Source organism: Myotis brandtii, unplaced genomic scaffold, assembly GCF_000412655.1.
Source record: "Myotis brandtii unplaced genomic scaffold, ASM41265v1 scaffold36, whole genome shotgun sequence".
NCBI lineage: Eukaryota > Metazoa > Chordata > Mammalia > Chiroptera > Vespertilionidae > Myotis > Myotis brandtii.
Window position 1 is genome coordinate 5258821 of NW_005363836.1, and position 19656 is coordinate 5278476.

The 19656-nt window shown below is 35.8% G+C and overlaps 1 protein-coding gene across 1 annotated transcript in view; it reads left to right on the forward strand.

Annotated features, from left to right (window-relative positions):
• Positions 1–19656, forward strand: part of MSH4 (mutS homolog 4) — a 67666-nt gene that overhangs the window by 41712 nt on the left and 6298 nt on the right. The window contains exons 12-19 of the mRNA XM_005871963.1: positions 258–394; positions 1390–1493; positions 2525–2649; positions 4742–4942; positions 10333–10451; positions 12205–12333; positions 17565–17739; positions 19298–19386. Coding sequence (XP_005872025.1) covers positions 258–394; positions 1390–1493; positions 2525–2649; positions 4742–4942; positions 10333–10451; positions 12205–12333; positions 17565–17739; positions 19298–19386 — 1079 coding nt within the window. The remainder of the gene's footprint in view (positions 1–257; positions 395–1389; positions 1494–2524; positions 2650–4741; positions 4943–10332; positions 10452–12204; positions 12334–17564; positions 17740–19297; positions 19387–19656) is intronic.

Genomic DNA, 19656 nt, shown 5'->3' on the forward strand with positions numbered 1-19656 from the left:
ATTTTTTTTAAATTTTATTTAATTTTTACAATTTTTTTACTTTCAAAATATCAATCAAAATGACTAGCTTTGCTCTACAATTTTAAAAAAAGAATACTTTAACCAGATATTTTAGACATTAAAAGTCTTTAGAGTTTAAAAGTATAACAAGACCTTCCTATTTATATGTAAAATAAAATGTGGATGTGGTATTTTTAAACAGAAAAAATAATTTCTCATTAAAATTTGTTTTGTTTTTATTTTTTTCTCGTCACTAGGAATGATATCGCAGCTAGCAGAAAAATATAGTCTTCCTTTAAGGACAAGTTTTAGCTCTGCTAGAGGATTTTTCATTCAGATGACTATAGATTGTGCAGCCCTACCCAATGATCAACTTCCTTCAGAGTTTATTAAGGTACACTCTCGAGCTTGGTTAGGAGATTATTGTTTCTGATTTTTCAGGATTACATTTACATATTTTTAGGCACTCCTTGAGTTTTACATGCCAAATTTACTAATGTTCTGTATATTGCCTCTCCTATTCCTACCTACCCATCTAACAGCTATAGTAATGCAAGAGTGATTTATGAGCATTTTTTAAAAGAGAAATACCAAGCAGTGCTTCCCACAGTTCTGGGAGCTTGGTAAAAAAGGAAAATGAAGAAAGATAGTCCAAAAGATATTTTTGATAAAAGAAATTTAGAAAATACTGTACCATCTCATTTTAGGTAGTTCTGTAGTGTACATTTGCCTATTAAAGTTTTAAAAGGACTGAAGTAGAGAAATATACTTAATTTGTTTTAATCTAATATTGCCAAACTTTTCGACCAGGGAAATATTTTTTCCTATATACATATTAACTCCTCCATAATATACCACTTTGGGAATATCTAACCTACTCTAGTCTTCTTTTTTCTGCTCCAAGGGAGTCCCTTTTGACAAAAACAAACTATTTAAATCTCAGGGCTTTAAAATATATACTGTATTACCAAGTAATGTGGATGGATGAAGTGAAGAGTGGATTGAGACTTGGTAATGGGATTAGAGATTGAGTGACGTTCAGTTATGGGGCAAGGCCTAAAACAGACATCAGAATCGGAGTGAGGACTACTAATATGTGTCCTGCATATTACTTGATAATAAGACTTTTAAATAAGCATTTCTATACAGTTGTTTTAAGGCTTATAAAAAAAAGTCATGTCAATGGACTAAGTTAAAAAATTCTGTTTTAACCTTAGATGTGATCTTTCCTCATTCAAAAACATTATTTGGTACTTTCTCTGAGAAACTGTAACTGAAAAATTAAAATGACTAACCTAAATATCTGTATTTTTATTGTTTAAGATCTGTATGCTTTATTTCATAGGAGTGTACATCTATCTTGACTTTTGTTCTTTAATTTCCTGACAGATCTCTAAAGTGAAAAATTCTTATAGCTTTACATCAGCAGATTTAATTAAAATGAATGAAAGATGCCAAGAGTCTTTGAGAGAAATCTATCATATGACTTATATGTAAGAGCATTTGAAATTTTTGAGTATTGAATTAAATTGCTTTCATTTGAGTCACTATAGTAAATTTCATTAATTTATTTTTTATCTGATTGCAAAATAAATGGTAAAGAAAGAACATTTTCTGGACAAACAAATTTTGTTAATGTGATCGGGATTAGTGAGTCTCACAGAAGCCTTAGGCCAAATCTGATTGCCAAATAACCTTATTACTACTGATACTTCCACCATTATATAGAATTTGGCACATCCTGGTCTTATTTGGGGTTTTATTCAGTTTACTCTTTTCCTATGTTATATAACTTCCACTTTGCATGCTTTACTACTTATACAGCAACATCACAGAAGTGTCAGTCTCTTGCTTTTCATGAAACAGTAACAGTTTAGCTAGAAATAAGAAATAGGATGTTTAGAATTGGTGGGCTGAGATGATAAAGAGAAATATTGGGCTTTCCAAACAATTTTCAGGGCAGAGACCACAGAGATTACATGACGCAGTACATTCTGGGAATATATTTTTCCTTGTAAGGAAAAAACTTTTATATTATGTCACAATTATGTTAACTCTACCACATAAAAGCTTAAATAATTATGCTGTTAAGGTGTATGTGTGTGTGTGAGAGAGAATATATGGGTGAGAGAAAATACATGACAGGTTTTGTGGAGAATTTAACATATACAAAAATCAAAATTATTAGCAGATAGGATATGTTGAAATATAGTGAACACTTAACCTATATAAAATATTTTTATTAATAAAAGTTTATTTCATTAAGATTTAATAAAAAGCAGTCATTTCAAAAACATGGTGCTCACACATCAGAAGATGGTTTCTTTGCTACTAACTAGCTATGACCTTGAGCATGAGCTTCAATTTCCTCATGTCTATAATGAGAAAGTAGACTTATCTTTAGTGTATAACTCAAATGTGAATGTTATTTTACCTGAGGCAATGAATTTAATATTGTTTTACAATTTCATAGTATGCCCCTCTTTAAAAAGAATGACTTATCTTACCAAATGTGTACTTTCAGGATAGTGTGCAAACTGCTTAGTGAAATTTATGAACATATTCATTGTTTATATAAATTGTCTGACACTGTGTCAATGCTGGATATGCTACTGTCATTTGCTCATGCCTGCACTCTTTCTGACTATGGTAAGTTATTTGCTTAGGAATAAGTATGTTGCATACTGAAATTTCTGTTCCATTCAAGCAATTTTATATAACAACTAGAGGCCCAATGCGCGAAATTTGTACAAGAGTAGGCCTTCCTTCCCCTGGCTGCCGGCACCAGCTTCTCTCTGGCATCCGGGACGCAGGTTTCCCTCGCAACCCTGGCTTCGTCCAGAAGGTCGTCTGGTCTAATTAGCATATTATGCTTTTGTTATAGATTATGAACATTTTGCATTTTTACCTGAAATATAGTCTCTTGCTGATGGTCCTAGACTCGCTCAAAACAGAGCAAATGAAATTGCCCTTAAAATTTCTTTTAAAAGTAAGAAATTTTTACTGAGAAATTGAAAAATCAGAAAGAAAAAAGTGCAAGAAATTTTAAAGGTTCCCTAAATAAGAAAGACTTCAGAGCTGTTTCCTTGGTGAAAATGATAATGACCCAAATTTATAAAGTTCCAATTTGAAGACTCATTAAAAGCAGAGTGACTAATACTAATAGACATGAGAGAAATGACTCTCCAAAGTGAGCATTTTCTAAACTAGCTCCTTAGATGTGAGCTTCCCAGGATCAGGAATTATATCATTTATTTTTGTATAGGCCTTGAATATAAATGTTAAGTAATTTTCTAATGTTAAATGAATACTTGAAATTTCTTATTTAATTCACTAGCAATAACCATACTCCAGTATACAAGTTTTCAGAACTAGTATATGTGATAATTAAGGTTGAATAATTATGAACTTAACATTATTAATAACAATTTTTTCCCTATATTTAGCAGTAACATTTCCAAAATGTTATGCTTATTTATTTCTATGATGAGAAATAAATATCTTATAAATATTTTTTCATATTTCCATGTTTTTTATGGAAATATTAACTTTTTTAATAGTTATTTTATAGGCCCAAATTTTTTAATCTTTTGTATTTCCTTTTGGGTCAAGATTCGCTGTATTTCCTTAGGGATCAGCTAATCTTTATAGTAGTTTTCTTAACTGTTAAGATACTTGATGTTGCTTCATTTTAATTTGAGAGGGACCATCTTGAATAATGAATTTTTGGTGTAAAAAATATTTGAAATAATTAAAAATATTTATTCTAACCAACTTCACTCTCATAATGAATACTTTCAAGTTTATCCCTGTGTTTCATCTAGAGCAGCGGTTCTCAATCTGTGGGTCGCAACCCCTTCGGGGGTCGAACGACCCTTTCACAGGGGTCGCCTAAGACCATCGGAAAACACATATATAATTACATATTGTTTTTGTGATTAATCACTATGCTTTAATTATGTTCAATTTGTAACAATGAAAATACATCCTGCATATCAGATATTTACATTTCGATTCATAACAGTAGCAAAATTACAGTTATGAAGTAGCAACGAAAATAATTTTATGGTTGGGGGTCACCACAACATGAGGAACTGTATTAAAGGGTTGCGGCATTAGGAAGGTTGAAAACCACTGATCTAGAGGAATGTAACATTTTATATCTCTCTGACCTTCTTCCTTCTCCCTTTACCACAAAAAGTTTCTATAAATTAACATATTTTGTGTATGTTTTCTTTAGCCTTTAAGATTTCATTTCAGATACAATTTTTATAAGGGTTTGGACATAAAATTATTTTTATGTTTGGTTTTACTCTATATTTATACCTCATTTGAAAAGCTAAGTATGCCAGATTTGAAATAATGCTTAAGGTGGGGATTAAGTAATGTACAATTTTGTAGTACCAGTAATTGATTGTTATTTTAAAACTACTATCTGACTAGTTGATTCTTCTTAATATATACAAATCTGAAAATGTCATGAACTCTTTTGGAGCCTAGGATGACAGGAAACTAAATCCTAGAGCTCCCTGGAAGTAAGTAAAAGTGATGGTGTTTAGAGTGTGTCAGTTATAATTTAGATGGATATATATATTATTTGGGATAAAATAATACCTTACTGTTACTGTTCAGAATTGACCCTAGTAAAATCTGTAAGGTGTCATAGTATGTGCTTATCACATAATTTTAAAATATAAATATAGACTATTCTTTCAAAAACTATTCTATTTTTTTTCTTTAGTTCGACCAGAGTTTACTGATACTTTAGCAATCAAACAAGGATGGCATCCCATTCTTGAAAGAATATCTGTGGAAAAACCTGTTGCCAACAATACCTATATTACAGAAGGGAGTAATTTTTTGATAATTACTGGACCAAATATGAGTGGGAAATCCACATATTTAAAACAGATTGCACTTTGTCAGATTATGGCCCAGATTGGTAAGTTATGTCTTACTTTATAGTTACCATTTCTGCTTCTCATTTTCAATATTTTGTGCCTCATATTTTAGATCCAGGTGCCTAATTAACCCAAGAACAGTTTGGAGTAGACTTTCTTACCTAAAAGATTATATAGTATTGTCCATTATGTAGACCATAACTTTTAGGATTTGGTATTTATTAAGTTTCATCCAGTTTTGGATTGGATTATACTAAAAATTTTGTGGAATATAACAGAAGTAAAGACTTCCTTATAATAACTATTCATGTTGAATCAATTATTAATAAAATGAATAATCTAATTATTAAAAACAAACTTTGTTGTGAGAAAATGTAAAATAAGTAGGATAAGCTACTGCCTTTAATAACCCATATAAGATTTTTCCAAAGTTATAATATTGGTCAGATAAGCATTTCCTTTATTTAATTTAAGGGGTACCACTTGCTTGTCCACAACAATTGGTATATTACACACACGTGTACACACATGCATATAAATGGCTGTCACTGGCCCAACATTGTCACATATTTCTTGGTATAGAGACACAGCTTTCCTCTAGTCTCTGAAAACTGGGTTTCCTTGAGATTATATGAATCAGAGATAGATGATTCGTTCTCAACCAGGGGTGATTTGGTTTCCCTTCCTCCTGTTATTTGGCAATATCTGGAGACATTTTTGGTTTCACAACTGAGGGGACTGTAGAGTCTAGGGATGCTGCTAAACATCCTACAATGCAAAGGTCAGCTTCCCTCCTCACGTCCCCTCCACAAACACAAGAAAGATTTATCCAGCCCAAGATGTTAGTAAGTGCTGTGGTTGAGAAAACCTGGTCTAAAGTAATAATTAAAAGGGCAATACAGCAATAATAATATTGATGATGCAGTGCAAATTTACCCTTACTGAGAAAGAAAATTGGAGATGAATGAATGAGGTAATGGTAAATATTTTATTGAGTTTATGGTTTTAGTGGAATTAAAAGAACATCTTAACCAACTTCCCTTTCCTTATACGAATACAGATTCATATGTAACATCACCCTACTTGTGTTTGAATAGTTATGAGAAGCTCTGTCCTTTAAAAAACAGACTATCCAATTATTGGACAACATTAATTGTTAGAGCATTAATTATATTGAATTAAAATTTGACTTACTATAGCTTCTACTCATTGGTCCTAATTCTTATCTTCTATGCATCACAGAATAGTCTTTCCTAATAATAACTAATCAAATATTTGAAGCAAATTATTGTACTTCTCTTGTCACTGTCTATCTTAAACCTCTGAAATACCTAAAATGTATGTATGTGAGTGTATGTGTGTGTGTATGTGTGTGTATGTATGTGTATACATATATATATCATATGATCCAATAATAAAGAAACAGTAGGACTTGGAATGCATGGAAGTGAAGAACATAGGCTTTGGAACTATACTTAGCTTATCAAGTTACTAGTTATGTGTTCTTAGACAAATTACTTAACCTCCTTAATTTTCCTGTCTGTAAATGAAAATTATAATACTACTTCTGAGAATACTTGTAAAGATTGATAATGGGTATACAGTGATATGGATTCAAGGAAAGAGAAAGGAGACTTTTCAGGCAGAGGTAAAGAACATGTTATTAAGCATAGAAGCAAAAAATAAAAATAAAAATTAGCATGGTATTCCCAGGGAACTGTAAGGAGTCCAAAGCCTTTGTAGTTCCTTTGCTTTGTAGCAGGGAATAGAACTGGGAAGATATACAGGAAGGAGTCAGATCATGAGGGCCTTTGGAACTTAACTGAGGAGATTGAACTTTATCCAGAAATCTGTAGGGAGCTGTTGAAATTTAAGCAAGAGAATGGCATGATTGGATTTAACTTTTAGATGGATGACTCTGGTTGATGTATGATTAGATGAAAGCCAGACCAGAAGCAAAATATCAGATAGGAGGTTTTTGTAATAATTTAGATGAAAAATATTGGGAGCCTTTTTGGTGGTGATAAGAGAGAGGAGAAAATATAAACATACATCAAATATGCTGTATTCTGTATTTGGTACTTTCACATTTATTTTCCCATTTAATCTTTTCGATAATCCTATGAATTATTTTAAGAAATCTGCTTTCTGAGGTGCAATCATTATAATTACTATTGTTATTATTAACTAAAGGCCCTGTGCATGAAATTCGTGCATGGGGAGGGGGCTGTCTCTCAGCCCGACCTGCACTCTCTCCAATCTTCACTTTTTTTTTTAAATCTTACCCCCTTCACACACAATTGTATTTGACTTCCTTATTGGCTTCTCCCTCTCACACAATTTTTCTCTCTCCTTTATGTAACACTTTTTCCTACTAACTCATCATTTATAAACTTTTCTTTCTTCCTTATTTCCTACTTCTGTTCCATCATCCTTCTTTCCATCTTTCTTCTACCCTCCCTCCCCACATTCCTTCTTTCCTTTGTCTTTACCCCTCCCCTACTCCCCTTTTCCTTCCTTCCCACCTTAATGTTTTTCTTCACTTCCTCCCTCAGACCTGCTTTGCTCCATCTCCCATTTCTTCCTTCTTCACATTCTCCTTTTAAGCTCTACTGACTCCCCTTTAAAACGTTTCTTCCCTCCCTCTTTCTCTCTCATCCTACTTTTCCCATATGTTCTTCTCTACTTACTTCCACTGTTTTAATATGTATGTATGTATGTATGTATGTATGTATGTATGTATCTACCTACCTACCTAATTATTCATTATCATTTATCTTCTTTCTTTTCTGACTCCTACTTTTAAAATCTGTCCCCAGTACACAACTATACTTGATTTTCATTATACCTCCTATAGTTCACTCATACATCCTCTTTCCTTCCTTAAATCTGCTCTCTCCTGACTCCTTTATAAAATTCTTCCCTTCCTCCTTCCTTTCTTAAAGTTTCCATTCGGGGGGGTGTTAGCCCCCAGCCCAGGGCTCAGCCCCAGCCAGGTGTTTGCCACCCCCCCTTCCCATCCTCCCCACCACCGTCTTGCTCCCATTCCCTGCCTGGGATGCCCGGCCCAGTGAGGGTGGCCAAGGCCCTCATGGCCCAGGCGCTGCTGCTGCCGGGAAGCAGGAGCGCCTCTGCCCAGAAGGCCTCAGACCATCCATCACTCCATCCTGGACCTGTGGGTGCCTCTGAACTGGGGGCCACTGCCCTCCTCCCATGTCTGGGCAGGGCTCCTGCTCCCCCCCCCCCTGCGGTCACCACCTCCTCCTGCGTGCAGCCCCATGTTTCCTTTCCTTTTCCATTCCTGCATCTTTTTTTGTTCCCTTTCCTTATTTCTGTTTCTCCTCTTGCCTGTCTACATGCAGGCCTGCCTTCCTCTCTCTCTCCTTTCTTATCCCCTCCTGTCGTATCCTATCCTACCCGGGCCTTGCAGCTGCCTGAGCAGAGGGTGGGGATGCAGCCTGCGGATCCAATCATGATGTGATGCTGTAATGGATAATTTGCATATTTCTCTATTATTAGTATAGACTAGAGGCCCCGTGCACAAAAATTTGTGCACTTGGGGGTAGATATTTAAAAATATTTGTGCCCTCTTGCAATCTGGGACCCCTCGGGGGATGACCACCTGCTGGCTTAGGCCTGCTCCCCGGGGGATTGGGCCTAAGCTGGCAATCAGACATCCCTCTGGCAGCCTGCAGCCCTCGGGGGATGTCCATTTGCCAGTGGGGAGCAGACCTAAGCTGCAGTCAGACATCCTTAGCGCTGCTGAGGAGGCATGAGAGGCTCCCACCACCACCGCTGTACTGGCAGCCATCAGCCTGGCTTGTGGCTGAGCAGAGTTCCCCCCTATGAGAGCCCACTGACCACCAGAGGGTAGCTCCTGCATTGAGCATCTGCCCCCTGGTGGTCAGTGTGTGTCATAGTGACCAGTCATTCCCAGTCATTCTGCTGTTAGGGTCAGTTTGCATATTATCCTTTTACTATATAGGATAGAGGCCTGGTGCACAGGTGGGGGCCGGCTGGTTTGCCCTGAAGGGTGTCCTGGATCAGGGTGGGGGTCCCGCTTGGGTGCCTGGCCAGCCTGGATGATGGGCTGATGGCTGTTTGCAGCTGGTCACACCCCCTTCAGGGTGGGGGTCCCCACTGGGGTGCCTGGCCAGCCTGGATGAGGGGATGATGGCTGTTTGCAGCTGGTCACACCCCCTTCAGGGTGGGGGTCCCCACTGGGGTGCCTGGCCAGCCTGGATGAGGGGATGATGGCTGTTTGCAGCTGGTCACACACCCTTCAGGGTGGGGGTCCCCACTGGGATGAGAGGATGATGGCTGTTTGCAGCTGGTCACACACCCTTCAGGGTGGGGGTCCCCACTGGGATGAGAGGATGATGGCTGTTTGCAGCTGGTCACACACCCTTCAGGGTGGGGGTCCCCACTGGGATGCAGCCTCCTGCTCGCTTCAGCTGCGTGGCTGCCGGCTGCCATCTTTGTTGGCAGTTAATTTGCATATCCTGCTGATTAGCCAATGGGAAGCGTAGCGGAGGTATGGTCAGTTATCATGTTTGTCTATTATTAGATAGGATAGTAATAGTAGAAGTAGTATCCTGACTTTTGCTTTCTTTTCCTACTACTCCTTATTTCTCGGAGGTGGATCCTATTCTCCATCCTTACCTTTGTTTTAAATCCTTAACTAATACCAGTATAGCTGTGTTTTTATTTACTCCCATTATTTCACCATTTTGTCTATGTAGAATTCTGTATACTTGATACTTTTCCCATTCAACTCTTTGTATATTTTTATCTTCTTATGATTTCAGAATGCCTTTTATATGCCATTTCATAGAAGAGTAGTTGTATTAATCAGAATTGTTTTCAAATGATGAACATTTTAGATTAGTTACCCTGATCACTTCTCAGGCAGAAATCATCTCGTAAATGAATATTCAACTTTCAAAAGAAGTATTTTGCTTTCATTCTGATTGTGTGTATTTCTGTACACTTTTATTAACAGATATTTAAAAATATATTTTTCTGTAATGATTTTATTAACTTTAGCTTTATAAGCATTTCCCTCAAATTTTCATACTTTGAATGTTCTTTATCATCTATTATTTAAAAATTGTATCACTTTTATAACAAACCTTTCTAATGTACTTGAGTATACACTATTTTATTTAAACTTCCAAATAACTTTGTACAATAGGTAGGGCAAATATTCTATTTTATATACGAAAAAGACTGGGAGAATTTAAGTGCTGTCCAAGGTTATACAATAAATAACATAGCTGGGGCCATGTTTTCTAATTCCATATCCAGGGGTTTTTTCACCACATAATTCTTAGGTAGGCTAGTAAATAACCTGAGGTGGTGGAAAGTACAAAATGTTAGTACTTATATTTTACAAAAATATTTCAGTTTATTTTTATCTTATATTTTACAGGATCATATGTTCCAGCAGAATATTCTTCCTTTAGAATTGCTGAACAGATTTTTACAAGAATTAGTACTGATGATGATATAGAAACAAATTCATCAACTTTTATGAAGGAAATGAAAGAGGTACCCAAACTAAACTTTTCTTATGTTAAAAAAATTGAATTCTGCTGCTAATAGTCAATGATCATGTAAGAAAGTATTCTTAAACTAAAACATGCAGATGTGCTTATACTACCCTGCAAGAGCCAGAGGGCAGTCAAAGACAGCTTCCTAATTTCTGTCTTATGTGGAAATGGAAATTAATGTTTAATGGTAAAATACAGTTTTAAAGAAAAAGCTAGTGTTATTGAATGATAAAAACATGCATTCATGTTTTGGTATGGGAGATATGAATTACTTGTTCAGGAACAATTTGCCTAGTATCTATTATTCCTCTTAGGTTTAGTTTTAAAATAAAAGATCACTGTGTTTAAACATCATCCTATATTCTGTGCTCTTATAGAATTTTCACTTCCTGTAAAAAAGTATGTATCATCACCTATTTCTTATCTGAGAAAGTCTCAAGTAGGCTTGAAGGGCTAAAGCAGTGGTTCTCAACCTTGGCTGCACATTAGAATCACCTTTGAATCTTTTTAAAATCCTGATTTCTGGGCTTCACCCTCCGGAAATTCTGTTTCTTTGTTACTAATGTTGTGGCCCCACCCCATAACAAAGAAACAGAATTTCCGGAAGATGAGGCCCAGAAATCAGGATTGTAAAAAGATTCCCAGGTGATTCTAATGTGCAGCCAATGTTGAGAACCACTGGGCTAAAGGAATTCAGTATAGCTCTTGGCCTATTTTTAATAGTTAGGAATTATTTAATCACTATACAGTTGGCTAATTTTCTGTAGACAGATATAATTATTGAATATCTATGGGGTAATATAGCAATGTATTAGGTGCTCCAAGTTACATTTTTATTATTTATTTTTTTAATGGAATACATCACTTTTTTATTTTTAAATATATTCTTATTGATTTCAGAGAGGAAGAGAGAGATAGAAACATCAATGATGAGAGCGAATCATTGATCGGCTGCTTCCTGCACACCCCACACTGGGGGTGGAGCCCACATCCTGGGCATGTGCCCTGACTGGGATTCAAACTGTGACCTCCTGATTCATAGGTCAATGCTCAACTACTGAGCCTCACCAGCTGGGCTCAAATTATATTTTTAAATAGTTCTAGCTCTCAAGAAGCTTAGTACTATAGCAAGGTAAAAACGGCCATGAAGGTTACAATTGTGCTATTACATAACAAAGGTGGTATTCTGTTTTTTGAGAAGGAGGTTAATAATCTTCAATGGAGAAGGAGCATATTTGTTAGTTAAAGTCTTGGTCTTTGTTGGGCATGGATTTAAATTTATTTGTTTAACCAGGAATCAATGGACTTGGATTGGATGCTTTCCCCCCAAATTTTCTTTCCATCTTTACAAGCTATAAAGAAGTTACAATTAGTTTGAGATATAGTTTTGAGTATTTTATGACAATTGATTAATCATTTGTGGAGAAGGAAATGACCATCTTTATGCTTTATTTAAACATTTAATTCATTGCTTTGCTTGTTCCACTGTATCTAAAACGTCAATATTTTTTAGATGCTGGTTATTTATTCTTTTGTCTATTTATTCTTTTTGACACATATGCTTGTGTCTGTGTACACATAAGCTATGCTATTGGAGTTATTGGTCATGAGATTTTTAGAACACAGTATGTTAGTTTCTGCTCAGTTGAATTTCTCTATAAAAATATATTTCAGATGAACTAATAGACTGGATTTTTTCTATGATAGTCATAACTGGTTATAATGAATAATAGTAAAATTATATTTTTCAGATAGCATATATTCTCCATAATGTTAATGACAAATCACTAATATTAATTGATGAACTTGGCAGAGGTACTAATACAGAAGAAGGTATTGGCATTTGTTATGCTGTTTGTGAATATCTGCTGAGCTTAAAGGTATTCATCTCTATTTTAAGTATATTAGTTTTGAGCCCTTTTTTGATGTGTCCTTTACTTATCATGATTGGATTTTACAGGCACCTATAAATAGCTCTTTAAACAATTTTAGATAATGAAAAGTACTATAGCATTTATATTTTTGTTCTTTTATTTCTGATGGAAGTAGGAATGGTTGGTACAATCAATAGTCATGATGTAGACAAGGAAAGGAGCAAATAAAAAAACACAAATAATGTTAAAACTAGTCACTTGCGAAACATGAATGAATTTCAGTAATTGTCTCCATGTGTAATAGCATTGACTGTGATGTCACAGCATGAAATAGAACTAGGCATTAGAGGTCACTTTATGGAAAATCTATTTACCTGACAGTCCATTCCTTTAAAGAAAATGTTTTTTCCACAAATCAATTATATAAAACAAGCTATGATTTTTGCTCTATTATTAAGTTAATTTGTGAAGTACCTTTTAGATCATCATTCAAATTATATTCATATATGAAAAAACTTGAATAAAAATATTTTTCCATTTTTAAAGTACCTCAAAAAAAAACATCCCTAAGATGGGAGTCCATAATGATTTATTATACCTTAATATACCTTAAATGAGATTTCATAATGATTTATTATATAGAATGAGAAAAATATTATTTTATACTTAAAGTTATGTGATGGGTCAAAAGTAACATTGGATAACATATTGGTTCTAGGGTTTCTGGAATGGACTTTCTAATATGATTAATTAAGATACTCATGACTCTATTTCCAGCAGTAAAGAAAGCACTGTTAATTCTGGCAATAGAAATAAGCAAAATATCACCACTGGATACTCTTAATCACTTATGAGAAGCAAGGAACTGGGTGACTGTATATATGATACCTACAAATATTTTTTGCAAACTAAGGAGTCTAATGAGATTGGCTGGTTGCTCCTAATGTTTTTGGAGAAAATGGGGAAAGAAAAGGAGGCAATCAGGAATTGAAATGCCTGCATAAATCTCTATATACATGACCTGAAAGCTTCTATATGTGCCCTTAAGGAGACTCTTACCTCCTGTCTTACACTTCAGGACTGAGATTCTGAAAATACAACCGAGATCTCATCCCGTAACTGGCTGAATTACAATGCAAGTTGAACTCTTAGCCATATGGTAGCAATTCTATTATTAATGTGAGAACATTGGTTAGGAAGAAATGGGATCCTGAAAGTTGGAAGGGGGACATGTGGGAAGACTCTGATGAAGCTGGGGGCATTGAGCCTCTAAATTCTTTTTTAAAATATATTTTTATTGATTTCAGAAAGAGGAAGAGAGAGAGTAGAAACATCAATGATGTGAGAGAATCACAGATTGGCTGTTTCCTGCATGCCCCTACTGGGGATGGAACCCACATCCTGGCATGTGCCTGACTGGGAATTCATGGGTCGATGCTCAACCACTGTCCACCACCAGCTGGGCTGAACCTCTAGATTTTGATGAGTCTTTTTTGCCAGTGGAAGATGCCTCTCTACCATAAGTGGGAGTAGCTTTGCCACCCCATCTGTGCGGATTAGCTCTGCTTTGCCTGGAGAAACCGTAATGGCCTCCCCTGACGCAGTTGTTGTGTAAGACAATGCTGATTTTCCTTAGGATCCATTTGTAGCAACCTTCATAACAGGATACAGGTCCTAGCAAGTCCCTAAGGGTAAAGTACAACTTATGGCTGATGAGGAGGGACACTATACTTCCAAAGAACTACTTGAGTTTTCTAATTTATACAGATAGAAATCTGGAGAACATGTGTGGAACTGGATATTAAGGATATGGTATAATGATAGAAAGAATATAAAGTTGGATAAGACTGAATTTATTAATAGGGACTTGCTAGGCAGAGATTTTGCATTTAATGTTGCAACTTGGGATGTTTGTTTGGTTGATTGAAACATGAACCAAAAGGTCGCCCATGGTGAGTTGGAAGTGTTGGATCTGCCTTGTTTTAATGTAGAGCTCTTGATGTAAGAAATGTCTAAACCTGTAGAGAATTTTTATAAGGGTTTATTTTAGCCAAACTGACATGTGCTGGGGAGAAAGATCTCAAATGCTCTGGGGAATAGCAGTTTTAAAGTTTCCTTTATGCATTTTAAATTAAGAGGGAACATAAAGATTACATGAAGGTGGGGAAAAAAGCAAGGTGGGGAAAAAAGCAAGGTGGGGTTGGATTACAGAATAGTTAAAATTATATGATTTCTTGAGGGTTAATACTTCTGATATTTCAGGGGTATTACTTCTTATATTTCAAAGGTGTGTTAACCTAGATGCACAGGAACAATTGACTGCTGGCTTAAAACCTTTTTACTAAATGCAATATAGACCAGAGGTCTGTCTACCCACCAGGACCTGCCCAGTTAGGAATTTATGATCAGATGCCCTGTGTGGTTACTTTCCATCCATAGAATAATTGTTTCAGAGGCTTAGGGAGATAAGAATGTTATTGTAGATTTATTATTTAAGACCCACTCACCCACCCTAGACAGGTCCAAAAGACATATCTTTCACCATGACCGGGAGAAATAAATTTGTGAGGAGAGCCCCGACATCCTTGAAGAGCTCTGATTACTTTTCTCTATAGGCCAGTCCTTGCAGTGGAAAGTGTAGTTATTGAATTGGGAATCCTAAATACAAGGAAGTAATTGGATCTCAGGGTTGCAGGAGCCAATTGGTAGCACTCAACCACCAAAGGTAAGGTTGGTGTGGCTACCAAAACAGATAGTAGAGTCAAAGCAGCAATCAGAATAAGTCTTGACTTGGGAAGACCTGTGACATTGGCTGGTTGATGGTGGTGTCTCTAGATGTGAAAGAGATAGGAAATGTATTAAATTCTTACTTGATCTGTATAAGCATAAAAGTTTTAGGTCAAGTGAACAAATGTCTATCGAATTATAAAAACAGAGTCAGGTGATAAATGGAGTTTTAGCTCAGGTCTATCTCATACTGGGCCCAGTGGGTTCCCAGCCCATCCTGTGGTTAGAGGAGGTGCAGAGGTGAAAGATGCAAAGGTGGTGATTTCCACCACATCTCCATTCCACTCACATATTTGGTCCGAGCAGAAGACAGATGGATATTGGAGAATGACAGTGGATTATCATAACCTTAACCTTGTGGTGACTGTAATTGCAGCTGCTGTATCAGATGAGGTCTCACTGCTTGAGCAAATTAACGCATCCCCTGGTACCTGGTATGCAGCTAATTGGTCTAGCCCAGTGGTTGGCAAACTGCGGCTCGCGAGCCACATGTGGCTCCTTTGCCCCTTGAGTGTGGCTCTTCCACAAAATACCGACTTCTGCGCATAGGCCACGAAGTTTCAATCGCACTGTATGTGCGCGCCTGCACGTGGTATTTTGTGGTATTTTGTGGAAGAGCCACACTCAAGGAGCCAAAGAGCCGCAGTTTGCTGACCACTGGTCTAGCCAATGTTTTTTCCTCTATGTCTGTCAATCAAGACCACCAAAAACAGATTGCTTTCAGCTGGCGATGTCAGCAATATACCTCCAACTTGAGGGGTATATCAGCTCTCTAACTCTATGTCATAATTTAGTTTGCAAGGACTTTGATCACTTTAACCTGCCACAAGATATCACACTGGTCCATTACATTGATAACATTATGATAATTGGATCTAGTAAGCAAGAAGTAGCAACTACTCTAGATTTATTGGTAAGACATCTGTGTGTCAGATGGGGGAAATAAATCTGACAAAAGTACAGGGGCCTTCTATCTCAGTGAAATTTCTGGTCACTGATTCTAGGGATCCAGTGTGTAGGGCATATGTTATGATATTCCCATGTTGAGGTGAAGTATAAGTTGTTACATCTGGCCCCTCCAACTGTTGTTACATCTTGCCACCCCCTTCCATAGTTGATATCCATTTGCCAGTCAAATATTTTATTTTAATGTCTTAATATTGTAATTTTACACTAATAACCTATTTAGTTGCTCACTGGTAATGTCTTAAACATAATCAACTATTCAAATTTCTATCTGCTTTAGTAACTCTGGTTAAGAAACCATGTGCTGGTCATAAGTCACTTGAATTACCTCCGTCAAAATCAACTTAGGACTTAGGGAAAATACAGTTTCCTGGGGCCCCACATTACAGCTTCTGTTGAGAATTTCAGGGGGATAAGCACCAAGAATGTGCATCTTTAACAAGCTCCTCAGATGATTACTAAAGTTTGAGAATCATTGTCCTAAGCAATTTTCTCAAAAACTTAAAAGCTTTGCCTGGCCAATGTAGCTCAGTTGTTGAGCATCGATCTATGAACCAGGAGGTCACAGTTCGATTCCCGATCAGGGCATATGCCCGGGTTGTACATGCCCGGGTTCAATTTCCAACGTGTGTGTGTGTGTGTGTGGGGGGGGGAGATGCAGGACACAGCCAATCAATGATTCTCTCTCATCATTGATGTTTCTATCTCTCCCTCTTCCTTCCTCTCTGAAATCAATAAAAATATATTTTAAAAAAACCACTTAAGCCCTAACTGGTTTGGCTCAGTGGATAGAGCATCGGCCTGAGGACTGAAGGGTCCCAGGTTCGATTCCAGTCAGGGGCATGTACCTTAGTTGCGGGCACATCCCCAGTAGGAGGTGTGCAGGAGGCAGCTGATCGATGTTTCTCTCTCATTGATGTGTCTAACTCTCTATCCCTCTCCCTTCCTCTCTGTAAAAAATCAATAAAATATATTTAAAAACAAAACAAAACAAAAAACACTTAAAAGCTTTGCAATTTCAAATACCTAAGACTATCCATTGATTCCATTGTTCACAAACTATTTATATGGAGGGAAGATACTTTTAAAGTATTTTTTTTAAAGTTAAGGGAAATATTATGATTTTGTTTATGGATTACTTCTCTAATAAATGATTACCGAAGTTAATAGCTTTATTTCTGATAAACTTTACCTTTTTAATATCTTTAGACTCTTCTTTTAGGATTTCATTTTTGGATTTGTTTTCTTTCCCATAATGTAACATAATTGTGTATGTGTAAACATAATAAACATGTTCTTCCTTGAATATAAATTTTTGAAACATTTAAAAATGAGTTGACCATGTTAGACTTAAAGTTATTAGTTTCATTCTTACATTTCTGCTAAGCTACTTGGAAAACAGAGCTAAATTTTATGTTAAAGTTGTTAAAATAGAACTTTCTCATTCATTAAAAAGTATTAAAATTCATTATTGTATATTCTAGGCATTCACACTGTTTGCCACACATTTCTTGGAATTATGCCATATAGATGCCATGTATCCTAATGTAGAAAACATGCATTTTGAAGTTCAACATGTAAAGAATACCTCAAGAAATAAAGAAGCAATCTTGTATACGTACAAACTCTCTAAGGGATTCACAGAAGAAAAAAGTTATGGTAATACATAAAGAAAGTTTATCTATATACTGAAACTCTATATGTTCTTCTTCTCCCCTTTACTTGGCTGTCAATCTAAGTAACTTTCCCTCTCAATCTTTTGCGTGCTTATATGCTCTAAAACTGTTTTATATGTCAAACTTCTATTTTATATGTTCATTTTAAAACTTATATTAACCAGTAACTGTAGAATTATAACACATGAAGGCCCCAGAAGTATTAGTGTCTATACTTAGGAAAATGTACTTTAGTTTATATTTGCAAGTTATATAATGAATTGAAAATTATGTGTTTCTTACACTCTTTCAGTAACAGGGTTCTTTTTCTGTGTTCTTCAGAGTCTGGGAGCTTGATAATTAAATCTAAAGTCTTAAAATGGGGTATATTACCAAAGCATATGATATTCATAAACTTGATTACATATTTTCCCTCTACATTATTTTTGACATGTGTGAAATCTCATGGATTCAGAGAATTTTCAATTGACCTATACAGCATTCCAAAAATTATGTTAGCTGTAAATGTGACCCTTGTAAGAGGGGAAAAAAGCATCTTTTTTTTTTTTTTTTTTTTTTTTTTTTACCATTTGAAATTGGAAATCAAATGGATAGCTTAATTTGTATCAGATGTTTAATCTTTATAAGCCTCAACTTTATCTATTAAATGGGATAATTTTCCACATATGTGGGCTTGTGAAGATTAAATGAATTATCAAATATGAACTAGTATAGTGCCTAGCAATTACTAACTTCTAAGTAAATATTATATGCTTCTATTGCCTCTAAAAAATAAATACAATAACTTTTTAGCATACAGTAGAAAGCATATATGGCATCCTATATAATAAAGAGCTAATATGCTAATTAGACTGGGCAGCAGAACAACTTTCCGGGATGACCTTCGACCAGTGGGTGGGGGGCGGGGCCATGAGGCAGCTGGACCAATGTGGTAGCCAGGGCTGCTGTGAGGGCCAAGGTGGCAGCCGGGGCTGCGAGGGCTGAGACCCTTGCATGAATTTCTGTGCGTCAGGCCTCTAGTTTATACAGTTAAATTAAGGTCTGAGAGCGTGAGACTACTAGTTGGTACTTTGAATTTGCATGAAGAGTAATCACCTACCATTCTATATTCTGAGAAATCCCTCTCTCATTGATCTGCTAGCTAGAGGAACATTCAGCTGTATGGTGATCTCTGTGACTAAACATTCTCTTCCCTTGTAAAACTTATATATACTTGGACCTTCTGTTACCAACTGCATTTGTAGCTGGTCAATGTTATTACTATTTTTCAATTTTCTAATTGCCTCTTTTCCTTTGCTAACATGTTTTCCTATATCACAGAAATATCTTCAGGGATTTTATCTAATATGTCTTGCATATGTAATTAAATATAATAATATGGAAAGTTGAACTTTGGAAAACTTAATTTTGAGAATTGTCTAGTAGTTCAGAAATGTATATGAATGGAATTTTAAATATCTGAGAAAAGATTAATACTGGTTAAAAGAAACCTAATGACACTAGCAAGAATAATATTGAAGCCTCATTGCTTATAATTTTAGGATTAAAAGCTGCAGAGGTGTCATCACTCCCACCATCAATTGTCTTGGATGCCAAAGAAATCACAACTCAAATTACCAGACAAATTTTGGTAAGAAACTTTTTAGCAATAAGAATTGTTTTTCAAATTTAAGGATACTTCTAGTGTATATGTTTATAATGGCCTTGGATTTAAGTATATAATAATTAAAATATTTAAAAGAATCCTCTTTACTTCTCAAAACATTTTGGGTTTTGTTCATTATAGCCTTTTCCTTTATTTTATTTTTTTAAAATTAAATCTTTATTGTTCAGATTAGTACAGTTGTTCCTTTTTTTTTCCCCCATAGCTCCCCTCCATCCGGTTCCCACCCCACCATCT